We start from the raw sequence: 24,404 nt of genomic DNA on the forward strand, positions 1-24,404 counted from the left end.
AGGCCTGTTCAGTGCTGCGTACCTCTGCGTGAGTGTTGCGGCAGTTTGCTACTCGCAAAGTTTCTCTTCATAAACTGAATTTCAGGCCAGTCAATAGTCAGCTAGAGTGGGGCACTTTAGTAGAGTTTATTAACTAATCATGGATGAATCTGACTCACTCGACATGAAAGACTCAGACCTCTTGTCCCTTCGGGACGTGAAACTGGATTTCCTTCTTCGGAAAGATGAGGGATTTACTTCTTCGGCTAGACAAGATCAAGGAATTCGAATGAAAGATCAAGGAAGTCGAATGAAAGATCAAGGAAGTCGAATGAAAGATCAAGGAAGTCGAATGCAAGATCAAGGAAGTCGAATGAAAAGTGTAGGGAATGGATATGACGAAGGCGCTGTGGTAAAAGCGTGTCAATCTTATGCTTTTCCTAACCAGCTTGAAGACATTGAGGACGAGTCAGCGTTGCCTGGGGTTGTTCTCGAAGAAGGAAATCCCGAATATATTCCAGTGATGCATGAACGTGGCAGTAAGTACCTGTCAGTGATGCATGAACGTGGCAGTAACCAGTAAGTACCTGTCATTGGTGCATGAACGTGGCAGTAAATATCTATATAATGTGTACCTTGAATTACGTACGTTTCCCTGTGGCGCGTGAATTGTCCAGTAAAACCTCCTTGTTAGGCGCGTGATTGTCACAAAGAACCTTCTATTGCGCATGAATTTCGACGAGCCCCTCGTTTAATACCCAATGCCCAATATTTAATACCCGATGCCCAATATTTATTATCCAATGCCCAATAATACCCAATGCTTTCCAAGACTTGTTTCATGTACAGTATGAGTAACTATGTTCAGTTGGTCATGAATGTGGTGCGGAGAAATGGTTAATATAGTGTATTGACGTAGGTAGGCCTAGTTGATAGCACCTTTTCGAGTTGCAAGGACGTGTAGCCTACTCTGGCCGCTGCGTGTACTTGGGCCGCTACGGGTACTTGGGCCGCTACGGGTACTTGGGCCGCTACCGGCGCAGGGCGGCGCTACGTGTACTTGGGCCGCTACGTGTACTTGGGTCGCTACGTGTACTTGGGTCGCTACGTGTACTTGGGTCGCTACGTGTACTTGGGCCGCTACGTGTACTTGGGTCGCTACGTGTACTTGGGTCGCTACGTGTACTTGGGTCGCTACGTGTACTTGGGTCGCTACGTGTACTTGGGCCGCTGCGTATACTTGGGCCGCTGCGTGCACTTGGACGAGATTTAATAGTACGGAACCAGAAGCCGTCAAATCTCACGTGCGTCACTCGGAGTTGACCGAGCTAAGCTCGCCTGATGCGTTAGGCCGCATTTTAGGCCTGGGCAACTTATCTTTCCGTAAGGCTTAGTTTGCTGCATATTCCTCGTTACCGGAGAAACGCACGAAAAATTTGTGGGATAGGCTTATTTTAAGGCGGAATTTTATTTTTCTTTGTCAACTGACAGCGTTTAGAAATTAGAATGGACATGGTCTTCTCGAAGTTTCGAACTTAATGAGGTTAGGTAGAGGCAGGCAGCGGTTTAGTCCACATTCGAAATCGAACGCTGCATGAGCGCGCTGACATGCGTGCATTTTAGAATTTCGCAATTTCGAAAAAGTTCGTTGTCTAACTTGATCGAAATACCACCTTACAATTTTAATGTGACGAGTATTTCGGGGAATGCAACGCTTAAAAGAACATTTGTCTGAGGCATCTTCAATTGAAATTTTAGATATAAACAAACGCAACTTGTTCTTTCGCTGCCACTGATTCGACTTTTATAAAATAATGAATTTGCATCTTGTGTTATTTCTTGAGCAACTGCGTAACTGGCCTCCCACACTCACCATTCCAACAAAAAAAAAAGGAATTGATTTTATTAATTAAAAACAGGGAATGGTTTCATGTCAATGATCAGAGCCCCGAATGGCACGCCGCAAAAGAATAACGAGCACACTCAGTAGAAAGACGTGTCAATAATAAAATCGCCGCGTCAGCAAAAACGAGACGAGAGAATGGGAGCAACGCACGTGCAAGGCAACAGAGCAAACAACAAGCAATCGAGGAGCTCTTAGGCACCACACAACCTGCTCTCGTGGATGCTCAGTTAACACTGCGTAACTTGAAGGCTCCTCTGAATATTATTAAACAATTGTGAAACATAGTTAACCTAAATGTCTGTAATTTAAATAATGGTGCTAATTTAGCGGTATCTTCTTTACCAACAGCCAAGATGACCGACATGACCTCGGAAGCAGCCCCTACCGCCGCCCGTGACGCTAAGCCGCCACCGCCGCTGTTGCGGTGGTTCGGAGAAGCTGTCGACTGCCAGGAGACCTGCGACAAGCTCGGGGCCAACGTAGCGGCGGTCAGACGGCAACCCTGCTACTACATCCAGCTGTGAGTAGCCTGCTACTACATCCAGCTGTGAGTAGCCCTGCTACTACATCCAGCTGTGAGTAGCCCTGCTACTACATCCAGCTGTGAGTAGCCCTGCTACTACATCCAGCTGTGAGTAGCCCTGCTTACTACATCCAGCTGAGAGTAGCCTGCTACTACATCCAGCTGTGAGTAACCCTGCTACTACATCCAGCTGTGAGTAGCCCTGCTACTACATCCAGCTGTGAGTAACCCTGCTACTACATCCAGCTGTGAGTAGCCCTGCTACATCCAGCTGTGAGTAGCCCTGCTGCTAAATCCAGCTATGAGATGTAGTATATACAGTCGTATTCTAATAAATCTGCTCATGTTTGAACGGAAGTTTATCCTTTAACTTCCTGTTTATATTTCATTTGGTGGACCGCTTTAGGAGGAGAGAATACACGATACGTTTCTTTTAACAATGAATTCAGTATAAAATTCCTGTTAGCTGTAAAACGACTGAACGCGTAGCTCTTCGAAGCGCGGCGATCGTCCGTGTATAATCGAGGCCTGCCGAGACAAAAATGTTCGCCTAGGCTTTCTCTGTGAATTTATATCAATAGTTTGATGGGTCATTGCTTGAATGGTTCATTATATTGTTTCGAATTTTCCCAATTTTTTCGTAGTTCATCATGTCTGACATATTTCGCTTTATCCGTAAACTCAACTTACTTCAACTATAACCATGTCTCGTCACGTACTTAATTAAGAGTATTGTTGGCAGACTGATGGGTTTTTATGGTGCAATTTCAGTTTTCATATTTCGTTGCCTGTACAGTAAGTGGAAGGACCGCTTCCATCGGATGCCCCTGGTGTACCGTCAGCAGCAGGGCAAGACCTTCCTCAAGCAGCTGCTCGGCGAGGGCGCCGTAGGTTGCGAGGACTCCGTGGAGGCCACGGAGGACCTCCAAGTGGACCATCTCCTGCTGGAGCCTCTGTGCCCGAGGACGCAGTTCATCGTCGAGATCGGACCGAAGTAAGACCGTTTTGTCATATCGATCTGTAGTTGTATATTCCACTCTATCCAGATATAAATACCACTCTATCCAGTTGTAGATACCACCCTATAACCCATGACATATAGTGTAGTAATATTCGCCTGGATATTTCACTCCGTATATCGCGTTGAGTGCGACACGACTCACCGGTGCGCCGCATGCAGGGTTGCCAGATATATTTTTCCGGACAATAATCCACGATTTGGTTTTTCAAATGCGTCGGCAGGCAAAAATTTATATTATCGTTACTTCTTTATTTAATTTTAAAAAGTATAAAAAATTCAATTTTAGTACCAGAAACTATAAATTTACTGGTATATTTTGAATTCTGCGCTTTTTTTTTTTACCTGCGGACTTGGCCATTTTTAGGCCATCTGGCAACCCTGGTGGGTTTTATCGCACTCGACGTTTTATTATAACTTATTAAATCTTCAAATTCCAGGTCTTGTTTCTTATAAAAAAAATGCCTGTGTATTTTCAACTTAGTAATGAAACTGAAGGTTGCTTACGAATTGCTGGACCGAAACTTCATTGGCACTTCTTTAGAAGCCGAAAGCTTAGCCGTTCCTATATGAATTTCCCTTTATTTGTAACCGCTTTTATTGCTCATAAAGCCAAATATACTAACTTCACTGCAGAAATTAAATTGATTAATTATTTATTCGGTATAACTTGAAACCCCTAAATTCTGTCGAAGACGCTCTATATGTACTCGCAAAACAAATGTTTCATTCGACAGTGTCATTTATAATTAGAAGAAAATTTGTTAAAGATTTATTGTTTTTAATTCATTCGAGTGTCATTAATAATTAAAATAAAATTTGTTAGATTTATTGTTTTTAATTCATTCGAGTGTCATTTATAATTGAAATAAAATTTGTTAAAGATTTATTATTTTTAATTCGTTCGAGTGTCATTTATAATTAAAAGAAAATGTCTTAAAAATTTATTGTTTTTGATGGTCAGACTGCGGCACCGGACGCCGTGGTGCGTACAGGTGCTCAGTATCTGCGCTGCCGCGCGGGTGCCGGTGCAGCGCATCGAGCGCACTGTCCGCTACCTCGTCACCGCCGCGCATCCCGCGCCTGACATCGCCGCCCTCAGGCAGAAGGTGGGTCACTCAAGCAGAAGGTGGGTCACGTGGGGCGTTCGAGCAGAAGGTGGGTCACTCAAGCAGAAAATGGGTCACGTGGGGCGCTCAGCAGAAGGTGGGTCACGTGAGCGCTCGAGCTGAAGGTGGAGCACTCAAGCAGGTGGGTCACATAAGGCTCCTGTTGGGTTGCCTGCCTCTTGAGGTTGGGGGTATCAGCCAGCTAGGGGGGGGGCAGCCTGCTTGAAAACCGAATTACTACGCTATCAGTAGGAATCTAAAATATTACAAAAAGTAAAGCAAGTTCTGACGTAATTTAACGTTGTTGATATACTAACTTCAATTTTTGGGTAAAGAATAGAAATAGTCCCTAAGTCATATACCGTAATATTGCACGCAGTTTGTTTCCAAGAGTAGTATGTGCCTGTTAGCTCAGTGGTAGAGCGCTCGATTCGTATTCACGAGTGGTCGCAGGTTCGATCCCTGTACGGGCTAAACAATTACATTTTTTCTTTCATATACGTGGCAGTAAATTTGGCTGTAAGTAGAAAACGTGATCTATTTTCCACGCTTAATTTCGTACTCGATTTAATAGAATTGAAGCATAAACACTGTCTCTGCGTAACTTTACTGTATGAAACTTGACTTATACACTGATAAATGTGACGTTGAGAAAGATACATCAGAGTGCGTGTCTAGAAGCCGGTATGCTTAATCGAGCGGAATTCAGCGTTTCGCTTGAGCAAAAGGTTTAGGCCCGTATTCCCACCATATGATATGACTAACAAATGAATGCGAAATTCAAAAAATTTTCACGAGCTAAACACCATCGTTAGGTCCTAATGAATACGAATACCAAGTTTCATCGAGCTGCGTTCCTTAGTTTGGGAGATATTCCTTGATCATCTAACTTGGAACACCGGCCTCGAGTTTGGCCGTAATATTGTCAGAGACGTGTTCCTCCTGCCCGGCAGCCGGCACTAGTCTCGCCAGTTCAACCACACAAAACAGCAGTTTCAGGAACTTAGATTTAAACAAGATTCCACGCGTGACGTCTCCTTCTTTCATGTATCCTTGTAAGTTCATTGTGCTGTCAATACTTGTACTTCCAGAAATAACGCTTCATGATCTTATTATCTAAGCCTATTCTAAAACATTGCAATAAGTCCCAAAACTCCGTACATCAACTTGCGAGTGGAATGCAGTTTTTAAAGGGTGCCTTCATACCATCGTCGGTGCTGCGCCATATCATAACCAAGTAATCGAGTAAGATGACAAGTTTTTTTTTTAAATGCGTTCATCCCTTGAGTGCCGCATGCCTGTATACTTACGATTGACCGCATGCAACTGCTTTGAATTTGACGCGCGTGCGCAGTAGCGCAAACGTGGGAGACTAGCCGGGCCCGGGAACGTTCGTGACCACGCCGCGAGCTTCTAGTTGCCACAGGTGCGATGAGTTATCTCGTGCTTTGCTTCATTGATTTTACTTAAGCTTATAGCATGTTCATTTAAAAATTATGTATACTCAAAGAATTGGGTAAATTTTTAATAAGATATTTAGAAAAATAAATTTTTTGATATAATAGTTTGAATCGCGATCGGTTCATTTGGCTAAATAATTGACATAAAGAAAGAATCATTCATTTATTGCGCTATCAGTAGAAGCCTAAGAAATTTCAAAAATGAAATTAGTTCTGACGTAATTTCATGTCCTTGATATACTAATTTAATTTTTCTGTAAAGAAAGAAAGTGTTCCCAGAGTCATATACTGTAATATTGCACGCAGTTTATAAGTTACCGTGAGCATGTGCCTGTTAGCTCAGTGGTAGAGCGCTCGATTCGTATTCACGAGTGGTCGCAGGTTCGATCCCTGTACGGGCTAAACAATCCTTTTTTTGCCATTCATATATTTGTCGGCAGTAAATTTGGCTGTATTCATAGAACTCGAACTATTTTTACGCTGAATTTCGTAATTGATTACACAGAATTGATGATTTAGACTTGAAATCTCGAATAATTATTTGACTTTTTTGAGCAGCTAACTGCATAAATGATAAATCAAACTTAGTAGAAATGACATGTTCGCTATGTAGCCCGAAAGTGAACGATAAAAGCTTTGTCTCTGCGTAACTTTACTATGCAAAACCTTACTTGTACACTGATATACGTGACGTGTAGAAAGATATATCACAGTGCGTGCCTCGAATCAAGTATACGGCGACACGCGTCGTCGATCAATGCTCGTGACGGTCCTGCATTGTGCTGTGTGGGTGACTCGGCCGTAAGCACTACCGTCAATGTCACATAAGTCGCCAGTCAGGAATTACTGCACTTAACTCGCCGCTTGTCACCATAAACTGTATAATACAGGTTGAAAATGGTAGTAGAATACTAATTATAATACCGGTTGAAAATAATAAATATAGAATACCATTTATATGTCGGTTTTGATTGAACTAAACGCCGTTTCGATCTCTCTGAAAAGTTGTGGTAAAGTTTTGTTTACACAACAGATATTAATCTCCTAGAAAAGCGCGGAAACGATGTAAAATTATGAAAATTTTATATTATATTTTATATTATTTTGACCAATTTTTTGTAATTAATTTCTTCAAATAGAATATTTTCCCCCCAAGGTGACCGATCTGTTGCACGACCCCGTGCTGGAGGACGTCTACGAGGCGCCCCTGGAGAGCTTCTTCGACGAGAGCCCCTCGTGCGAGTACCTGTGGGAGGAGGTGCCTCTGCTGAGCGTCGGACGGACGCTGCTGAAGCAGATCAGCGACGAGCATGGTTGGTTGTTCCCAATGTAGTGGAAACAATCGCATTTTATACGTTTTTGTGACGAGATTATTATTTATTTATAGTTATTATTATAATAAATAATACGATGAGATTATTATTATTCCACGTACTATTATTTCGACAATACGTGGAGTTTGTACGTGGATTTGATACGCCTATACGAGTGGATTCGGTATTTTGAGAAAAAAAAACTTAAATTTTTGTCGAGTTCCGCGTGGCTTTTTCTTTTGTTTCGGCGTTGCCGACATGTCGGGTCAATGAGGCGACGCCTGGCTATTGTTGCCATGTGTGTACGCTCAAGGAAATAAGTGCTATCTGTCCAAATAGAGATGTAGTTTTCTCTTTGTGCGTCATTCTTACTCATTTTGGCTCGGCGAAAGTGGCGAATCTGTGGCACGTGCAGAAAGTCACTATTTGAACAACATGACCCATTCACGTTCCTGAGAGTGTCTTCTTATATTCATCTTCCGAATTGATTTTCTCTAGCACTTGGTTTTGATGAAGCTGACATCGACTTCTACTACAACTTGTACGAAAATGAACTTGGCCGCAACCCAACCATGCCAGAACTCTGCGACTTGGCTCAGTCGAACTCGGAGCACTCGAGACACTGGTTCTTCAAAGGCCGCTACCTGCTGGAGGATGGGAACCTCGAAGACTACTCGCTCATGGAGATGGTTATGGTCACCAACGGACCTACTACCACTAACCAGAATAACGTCATTAAATTCAACGATAACTCGAGGTAATAATTTAATGTCGTTTTGAACATCCAAATTCTGAAATGGGTAATCGAGTAAGACAGTAGAAATAAAAAAAATCATGCAAATCATAATTTGATACATGATAATGAACTGAACTTGCGAGATATTATGCTAGTTTTGGTATTACGGCAGAGATTAATCGCCGAGATGAATTGAAAATTTACGTTAATAAATTTTTATAATATATAAACATTTGCATGGTACATGTTCGTTCATAAGTATATTATTGAAATATTATTAAAAATTTTCCGTTATCCTCTCCCAACCAAAGATATTTTGTTTCGATCGTTGCCAAAAAAGATAATTCAGATAATTCAGTCAAAGCAATTTCCAAAATTTATTATTACTCGTGAACAAAATTATTGAATCGATTTAAATTAAATTCAATAATAAATAGATATATTGGAAAATATTTCACGCAAGCTCTTTTCCACAATAACAATCATTTTCAAATCGCATTTTTCTAAATATTCAGTAAATAATTATTAGGTATATTGTTTGTTTTTGATCTAACTCTGTAGCGTTATTCATTTGAACCGCACAATATTTATTTTGACCGCACTCGGCGCAGTGCCATCGCAGGATTCAGAGTGACGAGCGTGGCACCTCAAGACCCCCGGAAAATGTCGGCGTTCGAGTGCCACGACGCCGTCCGCCACTTGCTGCTTACGGCCGAAACCCACAACTTCCCGACCGGTGTCGCCCCCTTCAGGTACTGGGTCTTGGGTGTCGCCCCCTTCAGGTACTGGGTCTTGGGTGTGGCCCCCTTCAGGTACTGGGTCTTGGGTGTCGCCCCCTTCTGGTACTGGTCATGGACGTCATCACTTTTGAATATTTAGTTCTATATCGAAGTGAATGATGCATTTAGTGAGACGTTTTATAGTTTCAGCGTTCATCGGCATGTAGACAGACTAAATAGGTTCTCTCGAAAAGTATATTTGTTGTGAACTGATTTATTATTCTGTATGTTCTTCATCGGCAGTGGGTCGGCGACTGGAGCTGGTGGGCGTATCCGGGACGTGATGGCGGCTGGACGAGGCGGCTACGTTCTAGCCGCCACAGCCGGCTACTGCGTGGGTCAACTCAACCTACCTGGTAGGTCTGGTTGTGTGTGGGTCAACTCAACCTACATTTTGGGTCTGGTAGTGCGTGGGTCAACTCAACCTACCTGGTGAGTGCGGGGCCGGAAAAGCCCCGCGATCATGTATAATGACGGCTTGGGAGTTCGTAACATGCACAAGAATTTCCACACACCATTAATTAATTATTGCACAAAAGAAGACACGCCTTAGTTAATCTTTTTGTTAAAACTGAAAAACCTTCTCTCTCAATAGATTTATTTTTAAATTATGTGAAGTAAATACACTTTTTATTCAATATTTTCTGTGAACAATACATAATAAAGTTGAACTCCAGATAACAAGCTGCCATGGGAGGCGAACAAGGATCACGTAGGCTACTTCGAGCCCGCCCTCAAGATCATCATCGAGGCCTCGAATGGCGCCTCGGACTACGGCAACAAGTTCGGCGAGCCCGTGACCAGCGGCTTCTTCCGTGCCTTCGGTGAGTCCCTCAACGGCTGCTGGCCGGAATCTGGGTTGTGATAAGTAACCTGACCTGAATAGTTAACCAAAAATTTACAGGCGCGGCAGATTTGGATTAGCAGAAGCTGGGGCGACTCTACATTTTGTTATGGTATGAGGTGAGTATCTTTTCAACTTTGTACGCATGCTGCCAGCCGGCGCTGCACTCGTCGTGCGATTGAGTATTCGTTCTCTCTATGGACACTGCTAGTGGGAAGAATCTTCCCAGCATCTCGTCTGCTCAAGCTTCATTCTCCATCAATGATAAGTTAGATGGTTTTCAGATAATTAAAAAAAACAAAGTTATTTTTCTACCTTGCCACCAGAAAATAGAGACCGTGACCAACTGAGCTTGTGACCGTGCTTATTAAGAGGATGCATTTAAGCGCCCGGAGAAATCTTTGCAGAATATCTAAATTCCACACTTGAAAAGCCAAATTGAATTACATACGATCGATGAAAATTCGATTGCAGAGTGTGAATATTAACAAAAGGTTGCTTGCTAAATCATATCTTTAATTGTAGTTGAGAAACAACTTAAATATTTTCATCTCTAATTTCCTCTTGGTGATACTTTCCTCTTGCTGATAATTTCTTCTGAACGGCAGGAGGCGCGCTGGGCAATGAGTGGCGTGAGTGGTTGAAGCCCATCATGTTCTCCGCCGGTGTTGGGCTGCTGGATGAGCGGCATGTTCACAAATACAAGCCTTCTAACGATGGTGAGTTTTTTGTGATGCTTCCAGTATACAGAGACCTCTTGTATTTGCTAGTATTTGGAAATCCTATCACTAGTTCTTATTTACTAGAAATTTGAAAGCGTATAAAACTCCAAAGAAATGCAACATACCTACCTATATTGAAACGTTTCGGAGTCCAGCTCCATCGTCAGTTCTATAAATCTAGAACACAAATACACAAATAGTTCTTATCTACCATAGAATATGACAATATATTTTTGTATTTTTCTTGCTGCCATTTATAGACATGTTCACTGAGTAAATTTATTATTTATTCATTTTGAATGGAGCTTAATTTTCTCGTTTATTTTCTGATCTGTTGAAATTTCTTTTTGCCTCATGAATTCTCAACCATCGTGTAATTTTTATGTTGATGAAGGAGCGTCTGCTAATGTTGACCCACAATATAATCAACGCTTCTTTCTAAAGTTTCATTTATTTAGAAATGAAACTCATGAATGAAACTTTTAAACGAATGAAACTTTGCAGATGAATGCTGCATGGTGTAGATGTGTAATATCTTGACATAGTTCCTTCACTTTCACATAATCTGTTGAAGACAGCTTTCATAGCAGCTGACTGGCAAAGGCCATCTTTCCTTCTCTGTCGCGCAAATATTAATAATTGAAGAAATAAAATGTAATAATAATTGAATAACTATATAATCACGAGGACCATTTTCAAATTCCCGAAGTAAATCCTTTTTTCGCTAAATTTTTTAGGATATACAGCGAGTATTCGGATTTTTAAATGTATTCCATAACGCGTAAAATGCGTTATATGTGGTGATGCAGAGCAGTGCCTCACATCACCACAGTTAGGCGATCTCCGTAGTCTTTAAAGCTGAAGATTTTTGCTCCGAAGAGTAAAGTTCCAATTTTATCCCGTTTCATATAATATAGTTTAATTTTACCGTATTAATAACTTTTCGGATGCTTAAAATCAACGGCCTCCGCGTATCAGAGGATTAAGCCACAATGAAATCTAATGAAGGCCGAAATACTTCTTACATAGTAATAGGCTTGCTAAATCTAAACGATAAGATGAAGCTCGGTGTAGATTTGCTAGAAGTTACTGATTTCACTTATTGAAGTTTTTCACTTTTAGACTCGTCTTCGCACTCTCGCTATTCGCAGAACTGTCGTAGCGGATGCTAGCCGAGGTTTGGATAAAGATGAAGTTCAAAGCAGTTCAATTTCGGTAGTTGTGCATCCGCGCTGTATCAAAGCTGCTTTTAATTTGAGCCTCAACCACATTCTTAACCGTGCTTACGATATGTAAGCCCGTGTTCTATGGACATGATAGTCATATGCAGCTTGGGCAATATCCATAAATCAAAATGACGCACTGCTGCTGCATAGCTTTTTTGTCTCGTACTGCAATGTACGTAAAAAGTTCACTTCCTTCAAGATTCACTACAAACCTTGTGTTAAGAGATATTTTCCGCAGCTATTTCTGAAGATGCAAAATCAGGAACGAAAATAACGCGGTAAAGTTGAACTAATACAACGTGCGCCGTGCCAGCAAAAGTGGTGGCCAATCACTTATCATACTGCAAAAGTACGAGTTGAATAGCAACCATTATTATTTATTAATGATGACAATATGAAATCCCAACTCTCCTACAACATTGCACTGGATCCGATCTCAATGCATGTTTTTTCTTAAAGATATGCGATTTATCGAGTCCGTTGGAAATGAACCCATAAACAAGGAGGTATCGCTGTTACTTGCACACATCCTATCTGTGCTGGAGCACTCAAGCAACAACATAAAGCAAATTAACATTTAAATTATCACTTAATGTTAAATTATTACTATTTATAAATATAACTTGGAAGTATAATTTCTGAATTCTAACATAGGTTTTCTTACAATCATCAGATGATGATCCACCGCACATCGCTAAGATCGGGGGACCAGCATACAGGATCGGCATCGGCGGCGGGGCTGCGTCATCCGTGGAGGTGAGTTTCAACTCGTATATTTTGTGTCGTTTGTTTCATCATTTACTTGCTTTTCTTATAAATTATGTATTACAATTATTGGATTATTGAACTGAATCTATTATTTTATTCATTACTGTCCTCGTCTAGACAGTAATCCATTTAATTACTCGACTGTAATTCTATGAACTTGATCTAATATTTGTTTTTGATGTTCATTATGTTTTGTATTATCATAATGTATAGAATAAATTCAATGCCTGACTTTATAACATTAATCGATACACAATTTTAGCGAACTGAAGTCATCTTCCTGATGTGTAGTGCTGCCAGCCATGTCCAGATACCGCACTTGGCTGCCCCTCCAGGTCCATATATACATGGTTGTCCACCAGGTCCAGGGAGCGTCGGGCAACCGCACCAAGAACGCGGTGCAGCGCGGTGACCCTGAGATGGGCAACAAGCTGAACCGCTTCGTGCGCGCCTGCATCGAAATGGGCGACGACAACCCAATCCTGTCCATCCACGACCAGGGCGCCGGCGGCAATGGTGAGAAGTATTGTCCATCCACGACCAGGGCGCCGGCGGCAATGGTGAGAAGTATTGTCCATAAGTATTGGCCATCCACGACCAGGGCGCCGGCGGCAATGGTGAGAAGTATTGGCCATCCATGACCAGGGCGTGGGCGGCAATGGTGAGAAGTATTGGCCATCCACGACCAGGGCGCCGGCGGCAATGGTGAGAAGTATTGTCCATCCACGACCAGGCCGTGATGTGTGGAGGTTAATGTATTGAAAGTGTGCAATTAACCCTCGAACATTTTAGGCGAGATAACATTTAAGTCAAAGAACATTCCGACAACCTCAAATGTAAGTAATGTCACGACAGTCCATGCCTTATTGTCAGCGAGTCTAAACAGAATATTTTTCCAATTGCTAATCGAGGAACTGACTAATATTTCGACGCCCTCCAGCTAACGTCCTAAAGGAGATCGTCGAGGGGCAAGGAGCCGATATCCACGCCCCCGCCTTCAGCGTTGGAGACTCGACGCTGACGCTGGAGGAGCTTTGGTGCGCAGAGTACCAGGAGAGCAACGCTATTCTCTTCAGGACCTCCAGCCAGGGCGACCTCGGTGCTATCGCCATGCGTGAGAGGTGCAAGATAGACGACGTCGGCACCCTGCGCAATGATGGAAGGGTATGTTATCTGCATGATTTATTATTATATTTTGTATATTTCAAAAGAAATCTTTTGTTGGTAACTGAATGTTATCAATTTATTAATAGTGAGCTATTTATTTCTGTTTGAAATTGATTTCGAATTCACGAGGTGGACGAACTTTAAACAAGTGCAAGCTTTAATCGTAAGCGTTCTCTTAACTGACAGACAGATAAGGAAGATAAGATAGCGACTCAATAAATTAGACAAATTGCACGTATGAATATATTTTTCTACCTTAGTAAATAAAGAGCTCCAAGAAATAATTATTTTACCGATGTTTCTCTATAAAACGTAAGGAAGTTGAGATTATACTTAGTGTCTGGGTAAAAAAATGTACAATTGAAGCTCTTCAATTAAAGGAAGCATTATATTAGAAAGCTAAAAATTTCAATTTTTCAGGAGAGCTATATAAGAAACTGTATTTGGTTCAGAAAGAATGGAATGGTTAAAAAAAATTTTTGGTGCTCCCGGCTTCTAAAGTGCCAATTACTCGTGATTTGGGGAACATTAATCATTTGCATCCAGTTTTGCGTGAATAAAATATAATAACACGGTATTTTTCAAGGTATACATGTGCTGATTGTTAGAAAATGTACCTTTTTAAAATTTAGAAACGGCCTTACGTCCAAACCAATGCACGTAAGTACATAAAATTTACTCTATTTGAAGCGCTTTAGTCACTGTTACAAAATGATTTTTAAAAATGTCATTTTTTTTAATTTTAAATCAGACGTCACTTCATGTAATAAAATGTCAAAGTATTACCTTATTTTGAATCTCCTGTTCTCAGTTCCGACTGCTGCACACACAAAGCTACGAGATGCCAACCGGGGAGTCGCTCCCCGTAGACTTCCCGCTCCAGACCGTCATGCAAGGCCTGCCTCGCAAGGTATAATTAATGTTTGCCTATTAGAAAATAGCCCGCTTTACGTACAAAAAAATTTTACCATCGAAAATGATCATGTTCATGTAGAAAATTCTCATATAAAAAATCTTACCATCGAAAATGATCCTCTTCATATACAAAATTCACATACAAAATTCTTATAAATAAAAATGATTCAATTCATGTACAAAATTCACATACAAAAAATCTTATCGAAAATGATCCTCTTCATGTACAAAATTCACATACAAAAAAATTTTACCATCGAAATTGATCCTCTTCATATTCAAAAATTATTAGCGTTCAGGTCCGTAACAGTTTGTGAATAGTGAATCTTATTGTACACGACGCTCTGTAATTCCTTGGTTTGTATCTAGAGAAATTATACGTCTAACGTAGTCTAATCTTACCTTGGTATTAATTCATTATTTCGATTTTATGCAGTATTTTCAACACTACTTCGAAAGTTTGCTATGTACTGATACATTCAGCAACTTCTTTGACGACTTGATATGATTAAATTGTCTTTTAAGACTCGTACGCTCTAAAAGAAGGCATCCAGCATTAGAAACTGCCGATGATTATCATATAGATTAAATTTTAACATATAACCTGTGTTATAGTGTCGAGCAAAATTCTTACCTAGTACTGACATTGATTCTTTGAAAATGTTTGGAAAAAAATTTCGTTGTAATATAGGGATTTAAAGTTTCCAACATTTATTCAAAGTTCAAGACGGGGAACAAAGACTGCTCTCCATCGTGAATTTTAATATTGTTCGCCAAGAAAGGGGTGTTCTTGGTGTTCGTAAGAACTGTTCTTCATACTGCAATGTTGATTGTCTTAAAGGCGCGTCCGTTCTGGAAGTTTGCAAAGGACGAGTCTCCATTTAACAGACTTACATGCCTGCGGCCATACTTTCAAAACTCGCTAAGTGAACGTAAGTACTTACGCTCTAATTTCTTGTCTAGGATTGGTGGATTTTGCTTGACAGGCCATCAATGATTGGCTGATGAACTTACGATCTCTTAACTTTTTTTAAAAGAATAGGCCCTGTTTTTTTTCAGACGTACAAGTGGTCGGCGGAGCGGCAGGAGGCGGCGCCCCTAGAGCTGCCTGACGACCTCAGGGCCGAAGACGCAGTCGAGCGCGTCCTGAAGCTGCCCTCCGTCGCCAGCAAGAGGTTCCTCACCAGCAAGGTGGGTTAAATTCAGATTTTGAATATAATATTCAAATATGAATGGTGCTCATGTCATACTCGATTTTAATTGTTGACTACGGAATTCTAACCATATTGGCAAAATAATTTTCGAGAACACAACGGCTCCTATCCAGGTAGTTTGTTCTTCATGTATCCTCCAATTATCGTACTGCGCTAAACCTGCCGACGCAAACCCTGTATCATGCAGTGCTGCATGCAGCTCAATATATGGACTGTATATGATTAAACTAATACAATTCTATCGCGGCATTTTAAATGTTAGATTAGCAACTGATTCACATGTTGGATTACTTGTACACTTTTGTACATTTTAACTCTTATCTTGCCGTGGGCACATCTTTAATGTCACTGAAATCGCCTGCAGTATTTCCGACCCATCACAGCGCATCATAACTAGTAACATGTGCGTGCAGGTGGACCGCTCCGTGACGGGACAGGTGGCTCAGCAGCAGTGCGTGGGGCAGCACCAACTGCCGCTCGCTGACGTCGCTGTCACCGCCTGCTCTTTCTTCCAACACGTGCGTAACATTTAACAGTTTAGTTTAGTTTAAGATAGTTTAACACGTGCGTATTTCAGACTTACTATCTCCTATATCTATTTATATGTAGCATGAATGTATTATTACATATAAATTCTACATCATTATCTATTAACTTTAATTATATATTATTGTCTCGAGCCGGTAATGTCAGTATCGGGAAATATTTCATGTTAAAAAATGTATGAAATTATTTTCATCATGGGTTAAGTCCCTGGATGTGGAAGTTAATTGATTCAAGTTTTCGTAGGCTGCCAGCATATAATTTTATCAACGATACTGTGGCGAATTCGTTACTAATTCGCTTATAAATATAATAAGTGAACTATCAATTAGTCTCTTCACTTCGCTTCGAAATGGAACCTTACGGCAAGAAGTTTGATTTAAAAGTATTTAGAATTTTAAAATAAAAATGAAATGAAATAATGTTTTGAATAACTTGTTAATATATCTAATTTATTTTATTAAATAATCAATAAATTGAATATTAGAGTAAAAGAAATATGTTCTAAATAACTTGTTAATAGACCGTATTTATTTTTTATTCAATATAATAAATTGAATAGTTATTTCATTATCGAACCATACAATGAGCCTTGTTCCCCACACTCCGCCCCAACAGGAGGGCGTGGCGACTAGCACGGGGGAGCAGCCCGTCGTGACGACCGTGAACCCCGCTGCGGGGGCACGGCTCAGCCTCATGGAGGCCCTCGCCGGGCTCTGCATGGCGCCCATCACCACCTTCAAGGTGGGGGGGATTTCCTGATTATTTTATATATTTATTTCATTTATATCAGCTACGGAACGAACATAGCAGTAGTGACTGCTTCTTGATTCCCGGAAGGTTAAGCAGGCTGTTTTTATTAACAAATTATATGAAAAAATATGTATCAATATGGTCTGTATATCACATGGTCATCTTATGAATATTCTTACGTACTTGGTTAGAGAAAAGCATCTTCGCCTTGCCTACTTGGTTTTGTAGCACTTGGCTAGGTATCACTAAGCCTGAGTTCTCTGGCCCTGGCAGGACATAAAGTGCTCGGTGAACTGGATGTGGCCAGCTAAGCTGAAGGGTGAAGGCTACGCGATGTATGTGGCCTGCTCGTCGCTCTGCAGCCTCATGGTGCACCTCGGCGTGGCCGTGGACGGCGGCAAGGACTCGCTGGGCATGGCCGCCCAGACCTTGGACGACCACGGGCAAGCTAAGGAGGTGGTCAAGGCGCCCGGTACTGTCGTGGTCACGGCTTACGCGCCCTGCGTCGACATCACCAAGGTGAGTCACGAGGTGGACATTGAGGTGAGTCACGAGGTGGACATGAAGGTGAGTCACGAGGTGGACATAAAGGTGAGTCACGAGGTGGACATAAAGGTGAGTCACGAGGTGGACATAAAGGTGAGTCACGAGGTGGACATAAAGGTGAGTCACGAGGTGGACATAAAGGTGAGTCACGAGGTGGACATAAAGGTGAGTCACGAGGTGGACATAAAGGTGAGTCACGAGGTGGACATAAAGGTGAGTCACGAGGTGGACATAAAGGTGAGTCACGAGGTGGACATAAAGGTGAGTCACGAGGTGGACATAAAGGTGAGTCACGAGGTGGACATAAAGGTGAGTCACGAGGTGGACATAAAGGTGAGTCACGAGGTGGACATAAAGGTGAGTCACGAGGTGGACATAAAGGTGAGTCACGAGGTGGACATAAAGGTGAGTCACGAGGTGGACATAAAGGTGAGTCACGAGGTGGACATAAAGGTGAGTCACGAGGTGGACATAAAGGTGAGTCACGAGGTGGACANACTCGAAACACACGCCCTTCACTCGAAACACACGCCCTTCACTCGAAACACACGCCCTTCACTCGAAACACACGCCCTTCACCCGCCCTTCACGTCCCCAGGTGGTCACGCCGGACCTGAAGGGCTCCAAGCGGCGAGAAGAGACGCGCCTGTTGTGGGTGCGACCGACGCGGACGCTGCGGGCGCGGGTGGGCGGGTCTGCCCTGGCGCAGGTCTACGGAGGACTGGGCTGCGAGACCCCGGACTTCACTATTGAGGATGCGGCGGTCTTCGTGAAGGCTTTTGGTATCATCCAGGCCTTGATTGCAGGTGAGGAAATGCCTTCGAAACGATCAAGACTTCATTTAAATATGGAAGTTGTGGAATTTATAACAGCCTGTTAATCACAAGGATTGTAACGAAATCCGGAATTAACTGTGAGATGCAAAACAAAATAACATACGGAAGAAATATCTCGTGAGCTAAGAGTCAATTTGTCTTTAAAGGAAAAATTCCACATAACGACTGATTACGAGGCGAACATTCATAAGAATTCCCGTAAAGGACATAACTGTAATAATTGTCGAAGCAGTATTGTGTAAATTTGCTTAATTCGGAATAGAAAATTAAAATGTTCGTTTGCAGAGGGCTTGATTTTGTCGGGTCACGACGTGAGCGAGGGCGGCCTGGTGACCTGCCTGGCGGAGATGATGTTCGCCAGCACCTGTGGACTGGACATCCTCCTCCCGCCCACCCCCGAGCAGGACGCCTTCTGCTACAAGTCTCGTGACCACGTCCACCCAAACCTGGCTGCCCTCTTCGCCGAGGAGATCGGGTGACATATTAATTTTTGCTGGACGATTCCTTATTTGTCTTTGAATAGGCCATGGGTCTATTTCTTCAATGCCGACACTTTTATTCTATTCTATTTATCTTGCTGGAGACATCCTTATTTTACTGAACTCACCCTTATATTGCTGGACGCATCCTTATCTTGCTGGACGCATCCTTATCTTGCTGGACGCCTCCTTATCTTGCTGGACGCATCCTTATCTTGCTGGACGCATCCTTATCTTGCAAGACATGCCGTGTATCAAAGTCATGTACACGCTTTCTAATCTTTTCTCAATTATCCCAGAAATATCCTAATATTTTTCTAATCTTAACAATTGATCTTCACTGCTGCGCTATTCAATTTCATTCGCATACTAGGTTCATCGAATTCATCACATCCAAGTCATAACATTGCGGTGTTTTCACAGAGATTGTTTTAGGCATTTTATGTGAGTAAACTCTTATTAATTAGTTTTTTCTATCAGTCATTAGTTATTTATGAATAAAAAACTATTTGAATATTTATTTCCTTAGGTGGGTGCTGGAGGTTCACTACAACACGAGGTTAGAAGTCATCAAGAGGTTCGAAGACGTGCCTTGCTTCGAGATCGGAGGGCCCACGATAGCCCCCGGTGACCGCGACAGGGTGAGGTCGTTTTTTTTAAATTTATTATTGATGCTCCAATTAAACAATTCTTTGACCACATTTCTAGTTCACTGCGGCAAGAAAATGTAATTTTACCGCACGTATACTGGTACTCTCACAGCAATAGTCCATGTTTAAAGTTCCTTCCTGATGTTTAAAGTATATCGATTTTAAGAATGTTGTGAAATTTGTGACTTTGTTGGTAAGTCACAAAGGGTTTACCGCTGTGAACATTTGCCATTTCTCCCTCATCTGAATTTTTCCTTCATCTGAATTTTCCCTTCATCTGAATTTTTCCTTCATCTGAATTTTTCCTTCATCTGAATTTTTCCTTCATCTGAATTTTTCCTTCATCTGAATTTCTCCTTCATCTGAATTTCTCCTCTGAATTTCACCGTCAGTTTGTGATCCGTGGAGGCGCTGACAAGCGCGTGCTGCTGCTGACGGAGGTGTCCGTGCTGCGTGATGCGTGGGAGAGCACAAGTCTGGAGCTGGAGCTGTACCAGACCAACGCGGCCTGCGCCCGGCAGGAGTATGACGCCCTCAGCAACGAGCGCACCTTCGAACCTTATAAAATAAACTTCAACTACCGACCTCGCCTCAGTGGTGGGTAACTGTCTTGACTAATTACAAGTGATGGGTGACTGCCTTGGCCAGATTGTTGGGTGGGATTAAACTAATTTATGGGAAAGTTGTTCAATGGAAAATGTGGTGAGCTTGTCAGTGGCTTGTGTGTGTGTATGTGGGGGGGGGGGGGATGGCCAGTGGACCGTGCCGAGGGCAGTCACAAAATCACGTCATATTGAAAGATTTGTAACCAACGAATTCTCCATTCAATTTGTGCTAGAAAAGAGCGAAATCTGAAGAATGAGGATATAATTTTGTAAGACTCCAACTACAAGATATTCCTAAAATGCATCCACCAATAGTCCTTTTTTCATGTTTTTTCCTTTATAAACCCGTCGGTTTTAATTTCTCTTGAATGTTTCTAGCTTCATTCTCAAGTAGAAAATTAATGCCTGTCACGTGCACTGAACTCACGTGCACTGAACTCACGTGCACTGAACTCACGTGCACTGAACTCACGTGCACTGAACTCACGTGCACTGAACTCGCGTGCACTGAACTCACGTGCACTGAACTCACGTGCACTGAACTCGCCACTGACATCCCCCTTGCCCCAGTGGAGGCGATGCGGCGGGCGGCGGCGCTGGACGCGCGGACGCCGAAGGTGGCGGTAGTGAGGGAGGAAGGCTGCAACGGCGACCGCGAGATGGCGGCCGCCTTCATGATGGCGGGATTCCTCGTATTCGACGTCACCATGACCGACATCACCGCCTGCAACTTCGACTTGATGCAGTTCAGAGGCATAGCTTTCCCCGGCGGCTTCAGTTTCGGAGGTAATAGACCCATATTTTTTAAACGAAAAGGCTAAGAAATCGGCCACGATATTTTGAAATTTGTTAAAGCGTTTTTCAATGTTACAGTAACCGTTGTCAATGTTATTCGTACCTGAGAATATTGTGGTAATTCCTCTTATTTTAGATATTTACGCTAGGAATTGGTGCTCTCGAATTGTAGGGAGGCGAGTTGGTGGGGAAAAAGGAACCAAGGTTCAGATAGAACGTTCAGCCAGCATTAGGCTTGCAAAGCAAGTTAATATGTCAAGATTATTTTCAGAAACTTGATTTGTTATTTTTTTGATCACTTGATTTGATGGAGAGATCATTTCATTTATATCTTGAAGCTGTGCAATTCAGGAAAAAAAACTACAAAAATTGTACAAAAACTTTCTGGAGTACTCGTGTAGGGTTGCAATTGGCTTGGCAATTTGCCAAACTCGCCTGCCAATTTGGTTTCTTGAAAATATTTATTTCGTCCATGTGCTACGTTCTGTTTCGCGTTGCTGCGTAAAAAATAAGATTTCTAAAAAGCGTTTCCAGAACTCGTATAATTTTGAACTCTGGGTCGTATTTTAGTTCGTGGTCGACGCATTACCTGCTGGGCGTCAAGTACAAGCGTGTCAAATTCGCTAGCTTCGTTTAAAACTGGACTAGGTATAATTTCTTCCATTTCCAGACAACCTTTTGTGTGCCGCACGTCACTTGAAATAATTGTCACTTCAACCACTTCAAAATAGCTATAAATGTAAATATATAAATAAAAATGCTTCCTCACTTTTGAACACACTAATAAAAGTTCCCACACTTTTGAAACAATATCGTTCCTCTCGGTGCAGACGTGCTGGGCGCCGGGGTGCCAGCACGTCCAAACTCTTTATTTCACTCCTGCGTTACTAAAATGAAGTAACGCAGGTACTTCATTTTAGTTATTTATAAACAAACAATATCGTTACTCTCCGTACAGACGTGCTGGGTGCCGGGGTGGGGTGGGCGGCGTGTATCAAAGGTAACGAGGAGACGTGGGAGATGTTCCAGCACTGGCGTCATCATCCCAGGAACTTCTCGCTGGCAGTCTGCAACGGCTGCCAGCTCACTGCCCAGCTCGGCTGGCAGAACTCTAATGCAGGACACTCTCTAGTCGGTAATTTAAGAAGCGATCTCATTATATAAATTCTAAATGGTCGTTTCTGCAAACGCTGCATCGTCTTTTCGTTTCATCTTTGAGTCCACATGATTCTCGTATAACATTTAGTTTATCGAACCTTGGAGGAAGGGTTAGTTCACTAATATAACAAAATTGGATTTGAAATTGAGTCGGATGTTATATCTGATCGGATGTTATTTCTGACACTCGTTAAGCTAGATATTCTTGTTAATTGATGTAACCGTCCCTATTTACTAGTAATGCCTTGGATGGGAATTCTACCCGATTGAAGAAGTCTACTCTTTACTTTCATATATTCATCTAAATCTTATTTATTTACCTGAAAAAAAAAAATTGACATAATCAACATATTCCTCGTTAAGTCCAAGTCCTAAATACCTCAGCAGTGGGCGGTGCCGCTCGACCAGACCATCTCTTCAGGACGAATCTCTCCGGGCGCTTCGAGTCGCGTTGGTCGCGCGTCAGAATCGAGAAAACGAAAAACATCTTCCTGAAGGAAATGGAGGACTCGATCCTGGGAGTTTGGGTGGCCCATAAGGAGGGTGAGGCCACTATGGGGTGTAAAATTATTTTTTTTTAATTTAATGGGGAGTATCTTCGCGAGCAATGGAATAAAAGGTCCGTAATGACCGTTTGAAGGTCCAACACCTGATTTGAAAATAGAATGTTTCATCGTGTTGAGAGTCTTATTTGTTACCATGTAAGAAATTACAGTTTTCATTGGAATACACTAGGTGAGATACAAGACTATAAACTCTATTAATTAGGTTAATTATGTACAAGTTGAAATGATGAAAATATATGTTTTTTTTTTCAGGCCGCTTCGAGGCCCGTGGCGACGTCAAAGTAGAGGATTATTTCACCAAGAACCTCGTAGCCATAAGATACGTCGGCGACGACGACGAACCCACCGAGACCTACCCCATGAACCCCAATGGTTCTCCCAGTAAGTCGAGACTCGCTCCATAAACCTCAATGGTTCTCCCAGTAAGTCGAGACTCGCTCCATAGACCTCAATGGTTCACCCAGTAAGTCGAGGCTTGCCAAATGAGCCGCTCCATTGGTTCACTGGTTACGTGACCTCGACCGAAAGAATGCTGTATAGTATCACTCTAACTCGACATATTATTCAGTTCACAATTATCTTTCCTCTTCCTCTTCTTTTAATGCGATCTACAATAACAACACTTCAAACACTATTCATGAGCTCCATAGTAACTTATGAATATTTCACATGGAATATTTTCGAATTAATAACTCAAGAGCTGCCCAGTGGAAAGCCAATGAGGACTGTCACTACTTTACCTACCCCCTTACATTTTCCAGACAATTTCTAAGCTCCCTAAATGTGTAACGTGCCCTCGCAGTTCTCTTGTACCAGACGTCTCGATAATCTCTGTCGATTAATATTTCCACATGTATAGTCAAGGTAGTTTGCTAATCCCAATCGTTCCTCAGTGGGTATTGCTGGCATTAGCTCCCCGTGTGGGCGACATCTCGCCCTCATGCCCCACCCGGAGCGCTGCGTCCTGCCCTGGCAGTGGCCGTACAGAGGCCACTTCCCTGAGAAGACCATGACCAGCCAGCCTGAGGGGCCTGAACTCACCGACACCGCGCCTTGGGCCAAGATCTTCCAGAACGCCTTCGACTGGTGCACCAACGATCCCTCTTCCTACGACACCGACAGCAGTTAAACGTCCGTGTCGTCCTAAGATGGCTGTTAGTCATACACCACTGGTTACTAACGTCTATTGTTTGGCAAAAGATGACGGTGATGAGACATACCCCCCCACTGCTGTGTAACGTTTATTGTTTGGCTACTCCTTCGCGCTTGATGTGTTCAGTAGGCACGGCAATATTTGTGTTATTAACTAGGTTCTGCTTTGAACTCCAAGCCGGGTTTTTGAATTTGCGTCTCAAATTTAGCCTGCTTTTGAATTTAAAGTGAAACGTATTTTAAACATAGAATTCTATGCATGCTTTTTGTGGTTGAAAACGTTTTAGTTGTGTTATAAGATTTCCGAAAAATAAAATATCAAACTATTTATTTCTGTATACGCCTCCTGTTTTTTGATCCCATATTACGTCGGGAGAGCTCAGAGCTCCAGATAAGAGATTATTTTTTCGTTCATTGTGGCGGATCAATCGTGCCGAAAACGCAGAGAGCAAGGGAACGAAATAGCATCTGATGGAATACCTTACATTTGTAGAATGCTTACAGCAACGCTTGCATTCACATCAGTAAAATAACTTCTAGATACGTTCGTGCATTCGCTTAGCTCGCGACAACGCGTTAGTTATGTCAACGAGAACCATCTGGGCTGAAGACTTGACGCAATAATCACTAACAGACTAAGCA

General features: G+C 42.3%; 1 protein-coding gene and 2 non-coding genes across 6 annotated transcripts; all 3 read left to right on the forward strand.

Moving 5' to 3' along the window:
- Nucleotides 1–24,100, forward strand: LOC108673753 (phosphoribosylformylglycinamidine synthase). 4 transcript variants are annotated; one of them, XM_047883921.1, is made up of 27 exons: nucleotides 1–518; nucleotides 2,234–2,405; nucleotides 3,205–3,402; nucleotides 4,391–4,535; nucleotides 7,152–7,308; nucleotides 7,807–8,065; nucleotides 8,656–8,796; nucleotides 9,067–9,179; nucleotides 9,501–9,647; nucleotides 10,276–10,386; nucleotides 12,289–12,371; nucleotides 12,746–12,899; nucleotides 13,324–13,547; nucleotides 14,362–14,460; nucleotides 15,525–15,656; nucleotides 16,093–16,197; nucleotides 16,841–16,966; nucleotides 17,249–17,494; nucleotides 18,120–18,327; nucleotides 18,643–18,832; nucleotides 19,366–19,477; nucleotides 19,879–20,083; nucleotides 20,662–20,877; nucleotides 21,845–22,021; nucleotides 22,429–22,587; nucleotides 22,863–22,991; nucleotides 23,504–24,100. In XM_047883921.1, exons 1-27 carry the CDS (start codon nucleotides 140–142, stop codon nucleotides 23,737–23,739), a joined length of 4,623 nt encoding a protein of 1,540 aa, XP_047739877.1. In that variant the 5' UTR covers nucleotides 1–139; the 3' UTR covers nucleotides 23,740–24,100. The 4 variants fall into 4 exon arrangements, with proteins under 4 accessions (XP_047739877.1, XP_018017115.1, XP_047739878.1 ...); XM_018161626.2 differs by having other exon boundaries at nucleotides 22,432–22,587; XM_047883922.1 differs by lacking the exon at nucleotides 1–518 and adding an exon at nucleotides 537–551.
- Trnat-cgu lies at nucleotides 4,936–5,010 on the forward strand. The gene has a single exon. It is a non-coding gene; the product is annotated as a tRNA-Thr (tRNA).
- On the forward strand, nucleotides 6,324–6,398 carry Trnat-cgu. Its single transcript has one exon. It is a non-coding gene; the product is annotated as a tRNA-Thr (tRNA).
- Nucleotides 24,101–24,404: the final 304 nt, after the last annotated feature.

The sequence above is a fragment of the Hyalella azteca genome, unplaced genomic scaffold (assembly GCF_000764305.2).
Source record: "Hyalella azteca isolate HAZT.00-mixed unplaced genomic scaffold, Hazt_2.0.2 contig14042, whole genome shotgun sequence".
Classification (NCBI taxonomy): domain Eukaryota; kingdom Metazoa; phylum Arthropoda; class Malacostraca; order Amphipoda; family Hyalellidae; genus Hyalella; species Hyalella azteca.

Bases quoted from the DNA above. Each gene is read 5' to 3' on its own strand.
- LOC108673753 (XM_047883921.1), top strand. From the start codon at position 140: ATGGATGAATCTGACTCACTCGACATGAAAGACTCAGACCTCTTGTCC. The intron at 3,403-4,390 runs GTAAGACCGTTT...TTTGATGGTCAG, and splicing joins ATCGTCGAGATCGGACCGAA to ACTGCGGCACCGGACGCCGT. The intron at 12,900-13,323 runs GTGAGAAGTATT...GACGCCCTCCAG, and splicing joins CCAGGGCGCCGGCGGCAATG to CTAACGTCCTAAAGGAGATC.